At 38.4% G+C, this 21,790-nt stretch overlaps 1 protein-coding gene across 2 annotated transcripts in view; it reads left to right on the forward strand.

Annotated features, from left to right (window-relative positions):
* The window catches only part of esyt2b (extended synaptotagmin-like protein 2b), a 45,942-nt gene that overhangs the window by 20,208 nt on the left and 3,944 nt on the right, over positions 1–21,790 (forward strand). The window contains exons 7-17 of one of the 2 annotated variants that reach the window (XM_059326772.1): positions 997–1,052; positions 8,305–8,425; positions 9,441–9,617; positions 9,758–9,840; positions 10,804–10,852; positions 11,043–11,132; positions 11,230–11,325; positions 13,446–13,508; positions 16,146–16,220; positions 19,450–19,536; positions 19,631–19,780. In XM_059326772.1, the coding sequence (XP_059182755.1) occupies positions 997–1,052; positions 8,305–8,425; positions 9,441–9,617; positions 9,758–9,840; positions 10,804–10,852; positions 11,043–11,132; positions 11,230–11,325; positions 13,446–13,508; positions 16,146–16,220; positions 19,450–19,536; positions 19,631–19,780 (1,047 nt within the window). The remainder of the gene's footprint in view (positions 1–996; positions 1,053–8,304; positions 8,426–9,440; positions 9,618–9,757; positions 9,841–10,803; positions 10,853–11,042; positions 11,133–11,229; positions 11,326–13,445; positions 13,509–16,145; positions 16,221–19,449; positions 19,537–19,630; positions 19,781–21,790) is intronic. The other variant, XM_059326773.1, reaches the window with a different exon arrangement.

Genomic DNA, 21,790 nt, shown 5'->3' on the forward strand with positions numbered 1-21,790 from the left:
GGTGTGTCCCTCCACACCACCTTCCCTCAACACTCAGACATCACACCAGCACCACATCATCCACAGCCCTGCAGTGCTCCTCTCTCCCCTGCTCTGTCAGTGCCTCTGCTGCAGTGTAAGCACCTTGGGCAGAAAAGTAGGGTGGGAAAGACTCATTAAGAAAGCTGCTTCAGCTTGAAGAGAGAAACAGATCAAAGCTCACTGAGAGGCAGGATCTGCCCGCATCTCAGGTCTCAGCTGATGCCATCCCCACTTTCTTTGATTTACCTTCTTTCACTGTCTATTCCCACATCCAATTTGACATACCTGCTGCTGCTTTCACCCACAGAGTGAATGGGAATTGGTAGCTTTTGTATCAGTTTTCAACATAAAGTCTGGTACCTTCAACCATGTAAATGACTTGTCCCTGATCACATTAGACCCTGAAAACTAATGAGACCCAAGAGACTTGCTGCTGCTTTTATAAATATTTTAGATAGCAGGTGTTTTTCTATTCATTTCCATACAAGGATATGTGTTTTCTGGCCTTTTGTTGTGACTGTAGCACACTGTGCCCACACCATCTATTAATATCCTTAGAAAGGTAAAGCGAATTTCGATGTAAAAACTAAAAAAGTAAAAACAATAAGCTTAGATTTAACAAAGCCAGAGAAGGTTGTGGTTTATTTTCTGTTTTTAAACCCTTTTGCCAAACTGTACAGCAAATATATAGCAGGTGAAGTGGTGCTTTGTTTTCAAAATGCACCAAAACAAACAAACTTATCCACAGAAGTTTTGATTTATATTATTTTACTGCAACTTGTGTAGGACTCTTTGTCTCAACACACAAGAGGGTGTGTTGGCCAGGAGCTACTGTAAGTGGCCAAGTGGTAAATGTAGCGCAGGGGGCAGGAAACAATAAAGTTAAGTGTTTGGATCAATTTTAAATCATTCACACTTTCTATTCCTCTGCCTCAACTTATATGTTCTTTTCCCCTTTTTTTCTTCTTCTTTTAGCTTCTGGATATAAACTGGACCGGCCTCACCAATATTCTTGACATTCCTGGGCTCAAGTAAGTCAGCCCAAACTTGCTTTTCTTGCTTATCAAGAAATGTTGCTGTCTGTTAGAGAAAAAGAGATGAATGTTCAGATGTTTTTTTCCAAATAGTTTTAGAACAAGAAGGAGGTTTGAAGGTTGGTTTCAAGAAGCTGGACATATAGCTAGTATTTTTCACGCCATTAATCACTCATAAGGGGTTTGCCAAATGTACTTAGCCCCAGGCTAAGAAAGCTGTTAGCCTAGAGCTAAGAATGATATCAAGCTGCCACAATTCTGACACATGCCAAGTGTTATAACTAGACTTTAGCCCATAGGGTTTGCTGGCCCTGCTCCAAAGGAGGTTAGCCTTGAGTTTGTAGGGTTATCCCCTGGAAATCAATAAATACAGGGCTAAAGGTTGAAATCTGGCTAAAGTAAACAATGTAATTCCAGGAGAAACATTTTCCATATGTTCTAATCTAACAGACATTAGCCCAGGGCTGGTAGTGCAGAGAGAATAGTGAAGCCTTAGGCTCAGGTTAACCCTGAGTTAAAAATGTAACAATGTGTGGGAAACCGGTTGTTCCAGGATCACCTCTGAGCCCAGGGCGAAGAACATGTATTGTTAAAATACCTATTTAGTAGTGTAGAACTGCTACCATATATATATATATATATATATATATATATATATATATATATATATATATATATATATATATATATATATATATATATATATATATATATATATATATATATATTCGTTCTATATATATAATTTTTGTAAGCTCATTTCCAAAATGTGGCTGTTGATTTAGGGACAGAATATAACCAACATATTATGGTTCAGTTAGGAATGACTTTGGAGTCCAGTTTATTGTGTTTCAAAGAACAGTGATTTTTATTATGCACCCCAACACTTTATAACAAACACCAGGAGGTACTTTCAATGGACTTTATGGATGATTTCACTGCATAAATTTCACTAAACGTACTGAAGGTAATTTCATCTTGTACCAGCTGTATGCCAGGGCTTGTCATTGTTAATGTTGTGATTAAGACGTGACTAGACTGAGGTGATGTAATTAAAAACCTCTTTTTGTAAACAAACACTGAGCTCAAGTATGATGTTTTTCCTTTAGATGTATGTGCCATGCAGGTCATTCACATGCCCTCAGTAATGTGAATAACCAGATTAAGATAATAGTCCTGCTCCACTCAGAAATGTGTTTTTCTTATGTCTACGTCCCCTGTCTGACCTTCACTATGCTGACTTGTATTTGGGCAAAATTTGTCACTAGAGGGGTGTGTCCATATTCCTCTACTGAAGGGAAGATATCATGGTGGAAGGCAGGGCACAAGGCCAAGAATTTCTCAGTGAGAGAGACTAGATTTGCTTCCAGACCCTTTTTATGTATTTCTCTTTTTACTTTTTATATGACAAAACCTTGTTAATCAAAATATTCATAGTGGAGAAACAATAATCATAGCATAGAGTATTTTTACATACTGTCTGGAGGGGGACATTAATGATCTTGCTGAGCTAAAACTGGTATGATCAGGAAATGTCCTGCTTGAAGTCGGTTTCCTCATTCTTGCTTAGTTTGTCTTGTTTACATAAGTGTTTTTTCCCCTCGGGTAGTTGCGTGGGCTGATCGGAGAGTAAATAAGTGTCGATTAAGAGATGCCAACAGCCCGACACAATTACTCGCTGCTGTCCTGAGTGGTTCATACATTATTTACACCCCAAATAAAGTGACACATGCATGAATGCACCGTGTGATTTCCTGGGATTACAGCTGCTTGTCATATACCCTGCTGATGTGGACAGACATGTTGGCACAGGCAGGGCTCAGTAGCTGGTCTCTGTCAGCTCTTCTGTTGAGTCCTCCGTGGGGGTGAAATAGATCCGTACAGCTTGTGCAATGCAGTATACTTGTGTGTTTGTGTGTGTGGGTGTGTTGGTTGTGGAGGAAGGGGAGCACGTGCAGGGATAGAGGGGGTTAGCTGCTGTAGGAGAGGCCCAGATGGTGAAATTGTAGCTGCAGTGACAGAGTTCCTTGAATGCACCAGCAGCAGACAGACAGACAGACAGACAGACAGACAGCATCAGCTGCCTACTTGAAGGCTCGCCCAGCGTGTCCCTCTAAACCCTGTTATTAGCATTATGCAACAAATATCGTCAGTGTTTACATGTTGTGATGTGTCATCGCTCTTGAGTTGGTTTTAGAAGCAGAAACAAAACAAGACTGAGAGTCTGCAGCTGTGCCACTGGCTTATAGACACAGCAGTGCTTTTAACAGAAAGAAAGATAGACAGATAGATCTTTATTTGTCACTGTCACCAGTACAATGAAATTAGAAAACATGCTCACCAGTTGGTGTGAATTCCATAAAAATGAATACAATCCCTAAAATATATAAAATAGCTGAAATGCCAGAAGGTAATAAAAAATAGATAAAACGTATAAATAAATAAAAGCAGCATTCATACCAACATTCTGTTAGTTATTGCACAACCACTATCAGAAAACATTTTTTTGTGTTAGTTAATTCTCTGTACTACAGTTGGATAAAAACTGTTCTGGAACCTGTTTGTCCTTGTGTTTATGGATCTGTATCTTTTGCCTGATGGCAACAGTTCAAAAAGTGAGTGTCTGGGGTGAAAATTGTCCTTAATTATGTCCTCTCTGGAGCTAATGCTAATATGGCAACATTCTTTCAGGTCAACAATAACATGCTGATGTTCAGCAGGTCTAGGATCCTATCCCAGATGTGCCCCCATTTATGTCACGACCCAGCTCACAAGGGGAATGCAAAGCAACATAAAACCAGTTGGATTTGGTTAAATAAATTTATTTATCCAGGGCAGAGCTCAGAAATTTACAAATGCAAACTAAAGAGGCAAACTACTAAATGAAAAAGGACATGTGGGTGCTATTCAAATAAAAAAAACAACATCAAATTGGAGTTACTAACTTGGGCTTAATCTACCCAAAAAAGAAATAAAACCTCACAAACTGAAGTGGCAACAGCACCTCTGCACCAAGTGTTTCTTAACAAATGCATTCTGACAGTGTGGGTGTAATCAGTTTTTAAAACACCTGGCTCAGTCCCCAGGTAGTTACAAGTGCCTCAATACTTATTACACATAGTTAACGTAACAGTTAACAATTATTAAATCTGAACCAAGTAATAAAATGCACATTGGCAAGCTGCTCCAGCAAAATCCCAGCTGCATCACAACCTTATGTATACAGCTCCAGCTTCAGAGCCCCCAAATCGCCTCATGTGGATTGGAGGGGCGCAGACATGGAGGGCGTCAGCTGTAGCCGTAGCATTGATATTTAGCATGTTCACCATATTTGGTTAGCATTATAGCATGTTAACATTTAATAATTTTCACTTATCCTCCTGAGACCAAAGCTTTTGTTTGGTATGTATTGTTAATTTCTCCTAAATATTTAGGATTTGTAGGACCTGATTGGTACAAAAACTAAGCATTGTCTTTGAACAGGAAGTAGTTATTGAAAAAAAATAATTGGTTCATTTTACTGTATAACACAATTAATTCACCAGTATATAAAACTTTTTATTTCCTTACATTTACACCCTCGCTTTGGAACGATAATAAAAGTCTGTTCGTTCTCAAATTAGTACTTCCTGATTGGCAGCGTCGTAGCTTGTTGCAATTGCTAAAAATAGTCAAACTTGCACAGATAAAATCTGATCAGCTTTTTTACCTGGTCCACTTTTGTCTGGGGATAAGCTGTTGATTGACTTTACCAAGATGCTGCCATCTGATTTCTACACTGATTGATGTATTGTGCTTTTTCTAGAGTGTGTATTACTAAGGACAACATGTTATAGTTAGGCAGAATTAAGTATAAGGTCCAGAAAACCTCAAATGAAATGTCCACATATGACGATGCAGGGTCACAGGAGGTTAAATCACCAGACTGATAGGAATGTCATTAGTTTTAGTTTTGCAGGTATTAAACCAAAATATTGGACAAGTTACTTAATGACCTGTAGATGGTGGGCGCTATATAAAAACTCTGATACTAAAGGTATAACATCATCAAAATCTTTACCAAATGCCATGTCAATCCAGCCAAAAGTTGTTGAGATTTTTTACTCAAAACCACAAACTTAAATGGCACCAAAGGAAAAGTCAGGGGACAAAGTCATTCAAATTCATCCTCAAGAAACCATCTGCAGACATGTTTGTGCCAATCCATCCAATAACCAATGTTAATATATTTCAGTCTCCAAGTTGTGGATTCACAGACCAACACCTCTACAGTCATAGAGCAAGCAAGCAAGCAAATAACATTACTGTCTGTCAAAGAATAATATGATTGTGTCTGTGACGTAGCTCACGAGAGAGTAAAACACACAGTAAGATATTGTACATACTGTATATTATAAAGCATGAGTCTGCAGTCAGCACTCTTGTCCCAAAATGAATGAATAAACGAAACCACTTTTGTTACTTTGCATGCACACTCACAAGCAGGTGTGTGGGGTGTTCCAGTGTTTACGCCAGGAGAGCGACAAAAATGCAGCTATAAGCGCTGAAGCAGCAGGAATCCCTTTACACCCTCAGCTCTCAGCTGGAGAAAAGCCCCGTCTCTGATCAGTCGGTCCCCCCACCGGAGAATAATAACGTCTCTAATCGGCTCATGGAGAAGAGCTGCAGCTTGCCGCTTCATTGGATGATAAGCTGAGGATTGACCAAATGAATGTTTCTCCTGACTCCAGACACAAACACAGCCGGCTTAATTGGGTTCATTTCAGTGGAGTTTTTGTCAGAGCAGATGTCTGTGCCGCTTCAGCTCTGTTATAGAGCAGCAAAGGAAGTTTCTTTCTGCAAAGTTACCTTCATGACAGGAATAATTGGCAAGTTTGTAATTAACTGCTGGCATTTGTTAAGCATGCATTGTAAATCGAATGATATTGGATTCGCAATTTTAATTCTATTATCCTGAACATGAACCTCCAGCAAACTCTACTAACTATAGCTCTAAAATGTCAAATAGCTGCTGGCTAATTATCTGACATCTGGGTGGTTTGACATTTCCAAACTAGTTCTCATTGCTTGTTAGTATTTGTGTATGAATGCCTGGGGGAAAGAAGTTGTTTTACATAATAATCTCAATATATTTTATTGGACTAGCTGCTAAGTGAGGGTCTGTCAGCCTGACGGATCAGTTGGCCTTTGGTTGGCCGTGTTTGTGGGCCTATTTCAGGGTCAGGTGTTCTCTGAACTATGTGCTGTCGGAGCTGACAGCAGGGAGGAAATTAGTGGGCGTTGTTGAGTGCCCTTGAGCCTAATAATCATAGGAATATATTTCTACTTTTTGCCTTAGGATGGAGGAGAGCAGTAATGCTGAATGGTAAAGGGTTTGGAGTCAAGGGCTCAGTGTAAGCTGTGAAACCTTAATTTGACGTCCTGTTAGGCTGATTAATTATCATTGTTCTAGACTTTACATCAAACTTAAAAATAGAATAGAATAGAATAGAATAGAATATCTTTATTTGTCATTATGCAATGCATAACGAAAACTAAATTAAGTGCAATACTCAGTGCAGGAGAGTACAAATATGTACAATGCAAAAACACATAATATAAAACATAAATTAAACAGATAAAAGGGATTAAAAAAACATGGAGAATTAAAAACAAAAGATACAATAAATATTGCATACATCCACGTCCACATACATACACCATTTCATGAATTACTTCATGTGATCATTTAATGCTGTAATTGCCTTTGCATAAAAGCTGTTTTTTAGTCTGTTTGTATGTGTTTTCATTGTCCTGTACCGCCTGCCTGAGGGTAACAGTTTGAAAAAGTTGTGGCCGGGGTCGGATGAGTCGTTGATATGGTCTGGGCTCTTTTTAGGCAGCGGGAATTGTAAATTTCTTCCAGGGAGGGGCGGGCGCAGCCGATGATTTTTTTTAACTTACTTTAAAATAAACATTTAGACACTGTACTTGATGTTTGGAAAATGTAAATGGTGCTTCAAAACTGGAGTATGTACAAGTAAGTAAATGTAGCTTTCTTTAACTTCCATGCTGTTTTTCAACTAATTAGCTAATTAAATTAATTAATTTTTAATGAAATACATTTAAATATGTGATTTAAAGATAGCTTTACCACATCAGCTTCTTTTTACAACCAACGGAGTCGCCCTCTGCTGGCCATTGGAAAGAATGCAGGTTTAAGGCAAATTTCTCCATTGGCTTTAACTTTCATGCCCAGAGGTTGCTGCTTACTTATCGTTGATCAATTACATAGTTGATGCATTTTGACTTTCTAGGGCAGTACAGGTTACTTTGCACAGCAGCTGAATTCTTGTGATATCACAAGATTGTCCAGGAATTGTGGGATCACGGTATTTAAAATCATCTTGCCAGGCTCCGTGGTGATGCATTTGAGTTGGTCAAGTACAGGAGGTCTAATCAGTGTAGTTCTTGAACATGACGACTTCTTATTGAGCCCCTTGTAAGCGTCCTGGGCCTAATTCAACGAGACACTGAGAAACAGATTTCTAAATTTATAACACCAATTACATACTAGCTTTCACCTAGCTACTGTAATTTGCCACACTGTTGGACAACAAGAAACCACATGGGACAGCCAGTGGATATCAGTAAATATCCGATTTATTAGGCTACTTGTCAACTGACCATGTCGTTGTATCTCTGATGGCAGCACTTAAAGCTTTCCCGCTGCCCGTTTTGTAGATTTAGCTGTTATGTTTCAGAGTCTTGGGATCACTTCAGAGACAACTCTAGAAACCAGTTTACGAACGCCTTTGATTAGGACATCCACATCATGATATATGGACAGTTATACTCTAATCACGACTGTTTTTCTCAGAGGGACAGGCTTAGCAATCACACCAGATGATAAATTTACACTGTAATTCCATTTTTTCCAGCCATGATTGCAATTTTCCAGCTGTGAGTAAAGGGAGGGCTGGCAGTAATGCCATTCCCTGCCCCCATTGTCATTGTTGTTGTCACGAAGTGTTGAATCATTAGTGGATCACATAGACATTCAGAGGGTTGTTGGCTAGCAGCAACAACATGCTTGAACTGCCTCCAATTTTCCTACTATCTCCTCACATGTAAATCAGAAATTCACTGTACTAAGCTGGGATTAAAGGAGAATATTTATAACCCAAGGGCGCCCTTACTGTCTATTAAATAATTCATTGCTTCATTGTGTTTACTCTGCTTTCCTCCCTTTTCTCAACCTTCCTCACAGTGGCTTCTCCGACAATCTGATTCAAGACATTATCTACAGCTATCTGGTTTTACCCAATCGTATCACCATCCCACTGGTCAGGGATGTGGAACTGGCCAAGCTGCGCTTTCCCATGCCAAAGGTACTAATGCACTTGAATATTCAATTAAACAGGTGGTTCAATATGCCTCCTCTGTTTAGGTTCGCTCACTGCTTCATGAGGGAATTCACAGTTACAGGCTCACAGTCCTTAACAGTCTAATCTCAGAGGGTCTGTGTGATGAGTTTTGTGATTCGTTCTCTTATAAAAGAAAGTAGTTATCAATGCTTTGGAGGTAATTCCACATAAAAAAAGGATGAAAAAGAGCCAAAGCAAGAAAAACAGCTTTGAAAAGGCTTTGATGGCAAAACACTTTAGTGTATTTCACTGCAAACAGCGTCCTTGTTAATGAGATATTATTTTTAGGCTTTAATATTTGTATGTCTTTCACTCTTTTCTCATTGTTTAAATCCGTTATCAAGCAACAATGTTTGTTTTTTTTAAATTCAAGCATTAGTTGCCACAGTGTGTGAAGTTATTTAAATTAGGAAATAAGACATAAGAGTCTCTTTCCAGTTTGGACACTTTTATAGACTAAACAATCAATTGGTTGATTGAATTCAGTATTAAAATATTTATCAATGAAAATTGTTAATTGCAGCCTTAGCATGTATACACAAACACACACACTCTCTATTTAAAGTTGGAGTTTTACACTTCAGGGAATAAAAGGGTACAAAAAAGTAAGTCAAGTAAGTTAAGTAAAAGTACTACATTTCAAGTTTACATGCAAACAGAAATGGACATAATTGAGACGTGTCATCATGATGTGCAACAGCTGGTACCACACACAATTTCTGGTCTTAGTTCTTACAATCGTTAACTGTAATTTAAACATTTCTGCAGGAAATAAATACAATGTAAATAATAGATAACATCTTGAGAAATATTTTGTTTCTACCTAACCCTAGTAATAAGCCACAGTTTTCTTCTGTATTGCCTCAAGATACCCAGCAGGTGATATCACATCCTATCAACTCTGCTGTGGCCTCGGAGTGTCAGAGGCTGCTATTTCAGAGTTGCTCCCCTTAATGCTGCGCTCTGCATGTCTCTGCAGGGAGTCCTGAGGATTCACTTCCTGGAGGCTCAGGATCTAGAAGGGAAGGACACATTTCTGGGCGGGCTGATCAAGGGCAAGTCTGACCCATACGGCGTCCTGCAGATCGGCAACCAGCTGTTCCAGAGCAAGGCGGTGAAGGAAAGCCTCCATCCTAAATGGAACGAAGTTTACGAGGTGACAAGTTTGGCATGTCTATTAACAATGTTAACAATGAAGATGACTGTATTATCCCAACCTGTATTAACGAAGAGCATCTGTTTATTGATTGGACACGGCTGCTTGAACACGCATCAATATATCGCTGTCTTCACCAGGCTTTGGTGTACGAGCACTCGGGTCAACACCTGGAGATTGAGCTGTTTGATGAAGATCCTGACAAAGATGATTTCCTGGGGAGGCGAGTTCCTCTCATTTCCTGCTCTGCTCTGATCACCCATACTTAACAACAAACAAAGTCTCAAACCAGCTTTGTTGTAACTGGCTGGCTATACATAGGAAGTCTAAGGGTCTGTTGTTGAACCACACACTGGGTCTCATGCAGCAACGTTGTCTTAAATATATTTTATATTTTCTCTTTCCTTGCTGTTAAGAGGAAAACTAAGAGAAATCAGAACCAGATGCAACAAGCTTTGATCCAGGTGTGCTAAGTGATCAATCCCACTTGTTTCTAATATGTTAATATGATAATATATAATATATAGTCTTCTTTTTTTTTTCAAACTTTTTTTTATTGGGTTTTGCAGATGAGTACAACCGTATTAAAACATTCAAAGAGTAAATTAGTCTTTTTTTTTTTATAGAAAAAACAAACAAACAACAAAAAACAAAAGTGATAATATATAGTCATCTAAACTAATTTTTTCAAAATTAAAAACTGCTTCCTTGCCTCGGACAAACAATTTGTGGACTGTGAAATAGAAGATGTTTTTTTCTTATTTTGGCAAGATTGCTTTAACCTTTAACATTTTGTCTTACCCAAGAGAAAAGCAAAAATATGAAAGCCGTGTTCCTTTTTTTATGAATGGCCATTGCTTTTTGGGATTCAACAAGTCATGGATAAGAACAAAAATAAGAGGAATTATTGATCCCTGCAAGAGGCTCATTGTGTTCTTGAGGCGAAGGTGTGATAAAAGTGTGCTAGTAGACATCATTTAAAGTAAAGAAGAGGTGTTATCTCACAGTTCCGAGCTCAAGGACAGAGTCAATTGATTTTGCCCCAAGACTGTAACACTACACCCAGCGCTGACAAGAGAAAGCAGCTGATCGATAGCTGGACCCCCTCTGTTCACATTAATTGGTGTGATTTCTCTGCTTACTCTTTGCTGTCTCAGTCTGAGTAATTATTTGTCATTATCCGCAGCCTGATGATCGATATGACTGAGCTGCACAAAGAACAGAAAGTTGATGAGGTAAAAAAAAAATGATATGGCAAAATTACAGTGCTTTTGTAATTGCAATTTGTTTTTAAATTATATGTCTTAAAGAAATCGTTTTTCATGTTTGTAAGATAGTTTTCTATCCGACTGTTACAAAAATCAATAGTTTGGCCCCTTCAATGACTTAACTCAATGATTTGTCATTTTCCTATCACTGTTCCAGTGGTTTGATCTGGAAGAAACTCCTACTGGGAAACTCCACTTAAAGCTAGAGTGGTTGTCTCTGCTCTCCACTCCTGCAAAGCTGGACCAGGTACAACATGGAAACAACAAGTTTTATTGCTTTAACAGAGGAAATAGTGTCTGTAATCTCTTTCCTGCATTTTTTTGGGTCTTTTCCGTCCAATCAGGTGCTGCGAAGTGTGCGTGCAGACAGGAGCCTGGCCAATGACGGACTATCGTCAGCACTGCTCGTGGTCAATCTGGACTCAGCAAAGAACCTGCCTGTAAGATACTGCAATGTTCACTTAATATTGACGCTGGCAGTGCTGCTGTTCTGATGCTATAGCTTTTGGTAAAATATAGCATTAGACTCATGCAGGCTTCTTGTTCTCCACCTGAAACCCACACCCCACATGAAGCAACACTCTGAACCAGTTAAGTAAGAAAAACCAGTGTTGCACACTTGTTTGAATAAGGATTATTGGTCAGTGTGCAACAAAGCTCCACTCTGTTACTATTATGGTTGATGCTTTGTGACTTCATCAGTTTGCTTTCCATCTTTTTTGGAATTTGGTTTTCATTGCAGTCTGACCTCCAGGTGAACCTAACAACCAGTACAAGTTCCATTATTTATATTCCTCCCCATCTTGGAGACTACAAACAGCCATTAAAGCAACAACTGGATGTAGCCTCCAGCTGCACCCTTCAGCTTACTTTAAAAAAGTTCCTAGGATACCCCTAGAGAAAAAATGTCCTTGTCAAAAAGCTGCTATATTATATATAAACATTATGTTCTTCTTTCACTGATTTACATCTTTTAACCAACTTCAGTCCTGGTCATAACTACCAAATATTGACAAAATGTAATGCTTTAAATGCCAGTTTGCCTACAAAATGCCCCTACACACATTTAATTACTATCTGTGTACTAAATATTAAGGTTATGATAAGCAAGAATTTGATCTTGATATATTGCAATTTGATTGCACTGCAATGCTCCATAACACAGCAACAATGAACTCAGTTTAAACCAGGAAAACAGCATGTATTGGAGAATTGAGGAAACAGAAAATACTCAGTCTAGTGGAAAATGGTAAAAATTACAATTTTGAAGCTATGGATCTTGATTCAAAACCCGTCATAGTTAATTATATTATGCCGTAATGGCTGTGGGATTTTTTCCCAAAAAAAAGTGGTTTTAATGATTTTCAATGAAGAGAATTTGTCCTTAAGAGTCTGAGAATCTGTTTTTATGCTAGACAGTTTATTCTAGACTTATTAAAGGAGCTGAGGTTGACCTTCCAAAATCGAAAAATAAAAACCCTCGCCAGAAGTTATGCCCTATGCATTAACACAGAACCACAAATAATGGAAGAATAAAAAAGCCCCAAAATATCTTGATAGCTCAGTTTACTACAGCTCAGACATTCTCTCTTATATCAATATTTTTGAAGCTGTGTCAGAGGAGAACCTTGAACCTCAGGACCTTCATGCAGTGTATCTAATAAGATTTAAAAGCTTTTATTTCCCCACGTGTTTAAACCTTTCTGTAACCTGTGAAGAACCATCAGTTACAAAATAACTTTCTTTGCCATTTCATAACTCAACCTTTTTCTCTTTACTCTCTTTCCTCTTGACCCAAGAGCGTCTTCACGGGCAGCTTAGGCTGCGGAAACTTAAGTGAGAGGAGAGCGTCTGGCCTAGTATTTTGTGAGACCAATACTTCAGAGTATAGAACAATATGTGTGAGTCCCCCGGTACTTTTGCATCCTGATAGCATCAGCGGTGTGCAATGACGTGGGTTGAACAGTAACAGGAGTCTTTATAAAGCCTGCATCCTAGAGCATGTGTTAGTTGCACGGTTTCAATGTAATGTCTGATGTAAATTACCCCGAGTGCCCAATAACCATTAACATAAAGCAGACACTTCAGAACAGGCGACTCAGCTATGCCTGCTTGTTAGTCAAACTCATATCTGTTAAATCAGAAGCTGGGTTCAAGGCTGAAATATAAAATATCTCCAGTACAAAGAGCGAGCTGGCAGAGCTCATTATGATCTACAATAGTGATCCAATTAATGTGTCGCTGCATAGATACAGAAAGACTGCAGCTCGTTAAAAAAAGTCGCACAGTCAGTGTCCAAAGTAGCTCCTCAGAATCTCCCCCGAAGAAAACAGCCTCATTATTCTGACCTGTGTTTTCATTGTTAGCTTCCTGCAGTGTCAACAATATCAGCCCCTATGCGTTATTTATTTTTTTTCCACAAAATTTATCATCCATATCGGCACATATTTCAACATGTTTTTCTGGGTTTTTCCTCATGCATCTAAGCCATACCCAACCACTCCCGTCCTACTAACTTGTGGGTGTGATTTTCTCCCCCAAATCTCCTTGTGGCTTAAAGAGCAACCTGTCAGATTTCACCTATGACGGGTTGAAGCAAGTCTCAGTCTTTAAGGCCCTGAAGGTAATGTGGGAAAAATGGCTTGCCTGTTCAGATCACACCCTGTGTTCTCCTTCTGTGTCCTCCAGTGCACCATCCAACGTCATCTGATTGTGATGATTATCAAACAAGCAGAGTGATTTTTTTTTTCTTTTTAAATATGCATGTAGATGGATGATTGCATTGTCTGTTTTGTGCCTTTTGTTGTGCTGTACACTCTTCTCCTTATTTGTAATGACACATGATTCTCCATCTTTCCTAACTCATGTGATCTTGCATGCAAAACTCTAACATGCACTCAAATATTTTTGATCTTTTGATATATTGATGTCTTTGATCTTTGTGGTTGATTTGAACTGCGGCTACTTTTTTAGCTTTGATATTTAAAGAGAAATTGTCATTCTCCTGCCTCCTGCCCGACATGGGCTCATTTTTCCTGCCTTGGAAGGGAATTGGGTGAAAGGTTTTCAAAGGCAAACCTGCAGAGCAACCTAGCCTGTTTCAGCTAATCAAGAAGCTTATCATGTCCACCTCATGTTGGAACTTATGGTATGGAGCAGGAAGTTGCGTCTACCTTAAATATTTCAAATTTCAAGCCTCCAATTGTCACAAATGAAGTGGCACTCCCTCAGTGGAACACCAGTCCATGGTGGCAGCATAGTTGGTCAGTTTTATTGGGCATTATAGGGCAACTAGAGCACATATAGACTAAATATAACACTCTGTTATCTTGACTGCCACCACCTGACTGGGCTTCCTGTTAGTGAGGTGACAGACTGAGCCTCTGCAGCTACATTGTTTTGATCAATTGATAAAAACATGTTGACTATATGTTATTCTTTATTTTCCTGATAGTGTGACTCTATACTGGGAAGTTGTTTAAATGCTTAAAATGAGCCAAATTATCTTGTCAGTAAAGTTTTAGAGAACATTGGCACATTTTTTTGGATTTAGAAAAGTCTTGAAGTTGGAGAATGAGCGCTTTAGTGTAAGTTAATCAAATTAACTCTTGTCTACATACTGTGCTTAAATTTTTTTAACATTAAAACATTTTCAGGTCGCTTGCATTCACCAACTTGATGAAAACATGATTGAAAAATATGATTTACTTGTTACTAGGGCTGTACTAAATAGTCTGAAGCACTATTTATAAAGTTGACATTTTGAATTCTAAATCAACTTGAACATTATAATTAGATTGAAGTAGAGACTGCTTAGGATTGTTTCAGACTTGTGTGATTCAAACATCTCACAGACCACCACAGTGTTATATAGTTCAAAAGAGATAAAAACAAAATAGATTAAATTATTTCCAAAATCCACAACATGCTTTTATCTAGGAAAAATTCTGCATCAATCCATATTGCTTGGTGTTGAGCGTTTATGTAAAAAAACTTTCACTGCCGTCAAAAACTGTTCAATCTCCCCCACCTGTGTTAACTAATAAGCTATATTCATTAAATAATTAATTATAACTTGTCAGATAATTGTTTTAAACCCTTTTTGTATGTGAGATGACATCACATATGATACCAAGCGAAAACCTCAGTAAATGGTAAATGGACGCTTGTTTACCCACTCATTCCTACTGGTGGCCGAGGCTACTCTATATGGTAGCACCATCAGGAATTCATTCATACACCGATGAACTTTGGGGTTCAGTATCTTGCCCAAGGATACTTCGACATGTAGGCTGCCATGGCCGAGGATTGAACCACCGACTTTCCGATCCGCCAACTGAACCACTAATGATTTGATTACTGTTGGACTCAAGACAGGTGTGCTGCAATAGAAGTTTTGAATGAAGAACAATGACATGCTGTACAGTCCCACTTGTTACAGACATGTCAACACAATGGAAATATATGGAAATAAGTGTAAAAGTCAACCAAGTGTTTCATGAAATGTGAGATCACAGATTTGTCTCAGAGGGCTTTGCAGTATGAAGAACATACAACACCTTCTATCCTTAGACCATTGATTCAGGTCAGGAAAAACTCCACTAAGACCTTAACAGGTTAAAAGATATGGATAGACATGTGTGCAATATGTTTTAACATGGTAGACAGAATCAGCACGTGTTGCAATATGGACAGAGACATATTCTCAGGCAAATTATATGCAAACTTATAATATATATAAAACCTTTTTGGATATTAAAGATTTTTGCCGTCTTAGTTCAAGTTACATCATATCAAAGTGTAACATTGTGTTAATCAGCCTGAATGTAGTTGTACAATGTGGAGCTTAATTCAAGTGCTGGTGGGAAATAGATGTTAAATTTAAGCACCATCCTCAAGAGAAAGGACGGGGTGAGTTAAGACTTTTCCCCCTGGCTGGTAGATATGTAGGGTATTATTATTCTGCGAGGAGTACTGAATAATACTTAGCTGTCAAAACCCAGCATGCTAAAATTAGAAAGCAGAGGAGACAAAGCCTGGCAGTCTCCTTGGTAGCCTCTCTGCTTGCTGCCCTGCTTGTCAAAACGTATGGTAATGTTCCTTCCCTTTTGAACTACAGGCTCTTTCCCCATTGTGTGCTTGATACAGAGTCTCAAGAAGCTAATGTTTGAGTTTCAGTGTAATTATGTTGTCAGTTAATGGCGTTTATGGATTGTGTGAGGAGAATCGGTTAACACACCTCTCTCTGATTCTCTATTAGTCTGGAAAGAAGAGCAGCAGCGAGCCCAGTCCTTATGTCCAATTCACTGTTGGACACAAAACACTTGAGAGCAAGGTGAGTCTCAGAAGTACTCATTAGTGTTATCATATTGACAGATTTCCTCCTTTCCTTGTCTGACATTATGGGAAGAAGAACTTAACCTGTGGAATGGATTTCGTTCACAACCTTTTGATTTTAAAGGTGCTATATGAAACTTTCAGAACATCTTTTTTATTGATGACAACAGTGGCCGTTAGTGAACTGTAGAGAGTGAGAATCCTGGTCATCGGCCAAAACAAATTCCTTGAACAAAATCTTTAGACTTTAGAAAGCAACCAGATCAATGCTTAGTGGCTAAGTTACAGCTAGCAGGCTAACCTTAGCTTAGCTTAGGTTACAGTTAGCTAGCTGGCCCTCCATAGCCTGCATTGCTCTTGGCTTGAAAGCAATCGTTAGTTATCCACCTGCTTTGTACCTTTATCTTTCATTTATTATTGGCTAAAATCAACTCTGTCCTAATACACACGTAAGTATCATGGATCATGTTAGATGGTCAAGTTATTTAGCAACCTAGCTAACTAATATATCCACTCAGATTTTGGTAGTAATAACTTTTGCGAGCAAGTAAGCTAAGGTTAGCTAGCTAATAAGCTACAGTAACATTACTTAATGAGGTAATTTGCAAATGGCAAGCTAGCTAATTTGCTAGCCAGATCAGCCATGGAAGTCAGGATATATTAGCATTATCCAGTCAAGACAGCTGCTTTCCACGTTAGTTCACATTAGCAAGCAAGCTAACATTTGCTAACATTAGTCAGTTTAAACCACAATATCGCAGTATATTTCACATGTGGACTTTCCATTAGTGGGCTCTTATTCTTAGCTAGTTTTGCACACCGACGCTGATGTTGGGGAGCTGAAGAGAGGGAGCGTTCATGAACGTCACACCCTTTGGATTTTCCCAGTAAAACCGGCCTGAGACCTTTACATATAAATCAGTCCACAGACAGTTATAGGCAACTGAAAAAGACCTCAGAAGGTCTCAGTTTTAAGTTACATTGCAATCTGTTCTCACATTGGCAATACAAGGTGAGTAATGTATATATAAGCTGTTATACATAGTACTTAAAGTTGTTAATAGCATCTGGACAACTAAAGATTGAATACAGCGGTTATATTTAACAGGATTGCTCTTACATTCTTACAAACACAAAGACATGTTGAGGTCTAACAGCCAACACATCCCAGTCTTAAATTGTCTCTTCCTGCTGAGTTTTATATAACCAAAATGTTTTCCTCTGGCTGTGGTATTTAAAGAGAGACAAACTGAATATTGTTGTACAGGAAAATAAAACGAGGAATTATAACCTCACATATACCATTAAATGTCAGCTAAAGAGCTTCTGCGCTGACATTTAGTGTGTTTACCAGCTATTTCTCTCAAGAAATTTCTATATAGAGTTCAAAAGGGAAATTATTCAGCCCTCAAGTGGACCAAGTTATTGCTGATGCTCAAGTTTTACTGCCTGCATGTAATGGATTTAGGGAGGATTGTTATGTGAGGTCCCTTTTGTAGCAGAGCTATAAGATAGATGAAACAGGATGTAATTGGACAGTGACACTTTATAAAAACATTTTTTTTAATTGGGTTTGTATTCTAGTTCCTGAACATAAAAACACATGTATATTGTTACGTTGCTAAAGATTTATATTGTGGCAATCAGTCTTAATTGGTAATAATAATAATAATAATAATAATAATGACTTGTCACAATGGCAAAAGCACAGGTGTAAATAATGAAAGAATGATGGTTTCAGGTTCCTGGTATCGTGCATGCTGACTCACTGTTGCTCTCATGCGAACACTTGAATAACACTGAGCCATTGTTGGTGTAACAGCAACACCTATCAAATCAAATCAAATCAAACTTTATTTATATAGCGCTTTTCATACATAAAAATGCAACAGCATTTTTAAGTGCTTTACAAAAAATAAGAAAAAACAAACAATAAACAATAAAATCCTGTGTTATTTTACTATAACAAGTCAAAATAAGAACCTGGCGTGAGAAAGGCTTGTCAGATATGGGAACAAACAGGATGCCATAGTTGCTGAATTTATCAAAAATGTATCTAGAATACCACAGTGCTGCAGATTGCAAGATTAGTTTTCTCAACGCCATCAACTTTAGCCTCAGCACACTGTTAGCTGCACAAAAAAGTTCTGCGAAAAGATACATGTTGCTGAAATGCATCTTGGGAGTCGTAGTTAACTTGTGTTCTCTTTATTAAAGAACCATATATTTTTTAATGCAGGTGTTTGCACTAATTATTTAAATTGCATACACATTCTATGTGGTACTCCAACTGTCATATAACATTGTCTGCAGAGAAAAATACATTTTATTCTTACTTCCAGGCAAAGGGAACCAAATTACCTCCTCTCACTTCACAAATATATATACATAAGAGCAGCGGTGGAATGTAACTAAGTATATTTAGTACTGTACAATTTTGAGGTATTTGTACTTTACTCGAGTATTTCCACATATGTTACTTTATATTTGTACTTCACTACATTTTGTGCAGTACTTTTACTTGTAGTGGAGCAATTATGCAGTATGGTATTAGTTTTACTTAAGTAAGGGATCTGAATACTTTTTTCCACCCCTGCATAAAAGTGAGTGATATCAGTCAAGCGCACTCTGTACACACACTGTCCTAAGAGGAGGTCTAATCAGGTTAACCGCTTGGTGAATCAGGATTATTCGACTGCTTGGTTATAAAAACTACTTGCCTATATTATACGTATTATGTATATAATTGTTGTCCAGCTGTGTTGTCCTAAAATTAGGGGACTCCGTATATAAGGGACTATGAGTTTCACACTGTTCACTCCCATTGTTCCATTTAAAATCCAATCTGTTTGAGTATATCACTGTTGTAATTCTTCAGTCTTGTGGGGAAACTTGCTAAGTAAATCAACAGAGCCAATTAGAAATTTTTAACAACATTATTGTCTTAAGTAGAACAGAAGATATGGATATATTACAATAAATAATTGGAAATATTACAATAAAAGCATATACTTTATGTAAGATGTGCAAAAATAACAAGTGCAAACAATAAGTATAACCTGGAAAAATACCAAAAAATTGATAGAATATTCACGTAGTAGTGACTTGTTTCTAATGACTGATGGTGCCATTGACCGATGTCTCAAGATGAAATGTGCTTTTAATTAGCTGCTCTCAAGTGTCTTTTTATTACTAATTAACAAACGACTACCTGTCTGCCCATAAAGATCCGGTACAAGACCAAGGAGCCTCTGTGGGACGATTGTTTCTCATTCTTTGTTCACAATCCCAGGAGGCAGGAGCTCGAGCTGGAGGTAAAGCTGCACAACCTGAATATAAGATCATGCACAAAGTGGTGAAACTATCTGTCTTGCCTTAAAGCACATCCCCTTCTTTCTCAATGCACAGGTAAAAGATGACAAACACAAGTGCACCCTGGGTAATTTGACTGTGCCTTTGAGCGGCCTATTGGCGGAGGAGGACATGACGCTGACTCAGTGCTTTCCACTCAAGAACTCCGGGCCGAGCTCCATCATCCGACTGAAGATGGCCCTGAGGGTAAAGATGGACCGCAACACTTCACACTTTCCTGTATACATTAGTGATGTAAGACTTATTCATTTCAAGCCGAGGAAGCCAGAACAGATGTTCAAGATCTGCTGATTCTAACAGAACGGTTTGTGTGAAGGCTGAGTATTGAGTGTGACAGTGCATTTGAATTAATGTTATGGCAAAGCGAATGTAGCAGTGTCAACAATAAGCTGGAAATTATTGACTGAACAGCCTTAACAGCTTATGGTCGCAGCTCAATTCTAATTTGACCTTTGACCTGGCACCCTTAGGAAGGCATAAAATAGAATACATACTTCATTTGTCCTCATTTGGAAATAGCACGGTCACAACACATTTCATAACAACATCACAAAAGTCCCCAACAGACATAGTCATCACCCAGATGGCAACAATTCAATTGAGGAGGCAACAGGATGTCTCTGGTCGCCTACAGTGTTGTTGCCCTCGTCATCATTCTGTCTCTGCAGATGCATATCGTATTAGGTAACCTAATCCTGAGCACTTTGCTGGCAATTATTACAGTTTTTCTGACAGTTTTTGTGCCTCAGTAGCATTACCAAACCAGTAGATGATGCAGAAGGTTAAAACACTTTCATTAAAGGCACGGTAAAACAATTTTGTGGACATTAAAGGATAGCAAAGTCTTTAAAAGGTGTATTCTTTGTTGTGTCTTAGTGATTATTAGGTCAGTTCACAGGTCCCATTTAAGCTCTTGGTCGAGCACAAAGCCAAGGTACTTATACGCTGTAACAGATTGTATTGGCTCCCCACTATGAAAAGTGAGGTTGGAGGATTGCGGCTTTATTAGATCAATGGACATTTACTTTGTTTCATGGTTTTACTGTTTATTAAGTTTAGGAAGTAGTCAAGTGCTGGCCAAGTTCTTCAGCAGTGCCATCAGTTTACTAAATGAAGTGATAGTTTGTTTGTAAGATAAACAATAAAGATGATAGAAAGCATCCCTGTGAGGGAGCGAGGAATGATCGTACCCCAACCTGCTGGAGCCTACAGCTGAGAAAATCAACAATCTATAAAACTAGAGACGGTCTTGCAATAAGATCACAAAAGCTGCATCCTGCATGGTTTTGATGATATTGTTGTGACAAAATCTGCCCACAGACAGAAATTTAAACATCTGGCAAAGTAATCAAAACTGATTCTGATGTAGCTCCAGCCACAGCAGGTGCCGTCAGGACTACATTTGCCATGATGACTCACACAAACACACATTCTTGCACTTCTAACTTTGTGAGGACTAGTGAGGATTAAATTCCTGACTCGAGCCTAATTCTGATCTTAGCCTATTCCTAACTGTAACATTAACCTTAAAATCAAGTCTTAACCTTCAAACAGGCCTTTAAAGAAGTGAGGACTGGCAAAAATGTCCTCGATTCCCAAAAATGTCCTCATTCTGTTGGTTAAAAACTTGTTCTGGTCCTCACTATGTAGGAAGTGCCAGTTTTCACACACACACACACACACACACACACACACACACACACACACACACACACACACACAAAGACTCACCAGGTGAAAACAACAGCAGCCACAGGCAGTCTTGGCTGGTAAAAATATTCTTGCTTCTCCCTGGTGGGATTTGGCCATTTAGATCCAATTTGAGATATCTGTCACTGAAATGTCACCAACACAAGGAGGTTGAATAGAATTTGGTTTGTGGTACAGCATTTAGAAATTCGTATCATTGTTATTCTGGACAGTCCACATCCACCGAACACAATAACAATTTCTCATTGGAACTACTCTCTAATGAAACTATCATACTAATATTGACTTTCTGTTTCAGACAAGAATAATTTTCAGTTACTGCCTAAAAATACAGGATGCTGTTTCAAGCAAATTGCGTTTCATGACACTAAAGTGCATTCTTTTGTATTGAATCATAAAAACAATGATCAAATAAGAAAATGAATGCAGCTGTATCAAAATATTGACCTTTACTGAAATAGCTTTCCTGTATTGGATCACAACCAG

Source organism: Centropristis striata, chromosome 23 (assembly GCF_030273125.1).
Source record: "Centropristis striata isolate RG_2023a ecotype Rhode Island chromosome 23, C.striata_1.0, whole genome shotgun sequence".
Classification (NCBI taxonomy): domain Eukaryota; kingdom Metazoa; phylum Chordata; class Actinopteri; order Perciformes; family Serranidae; genus Centropristis; species Centropristis striata.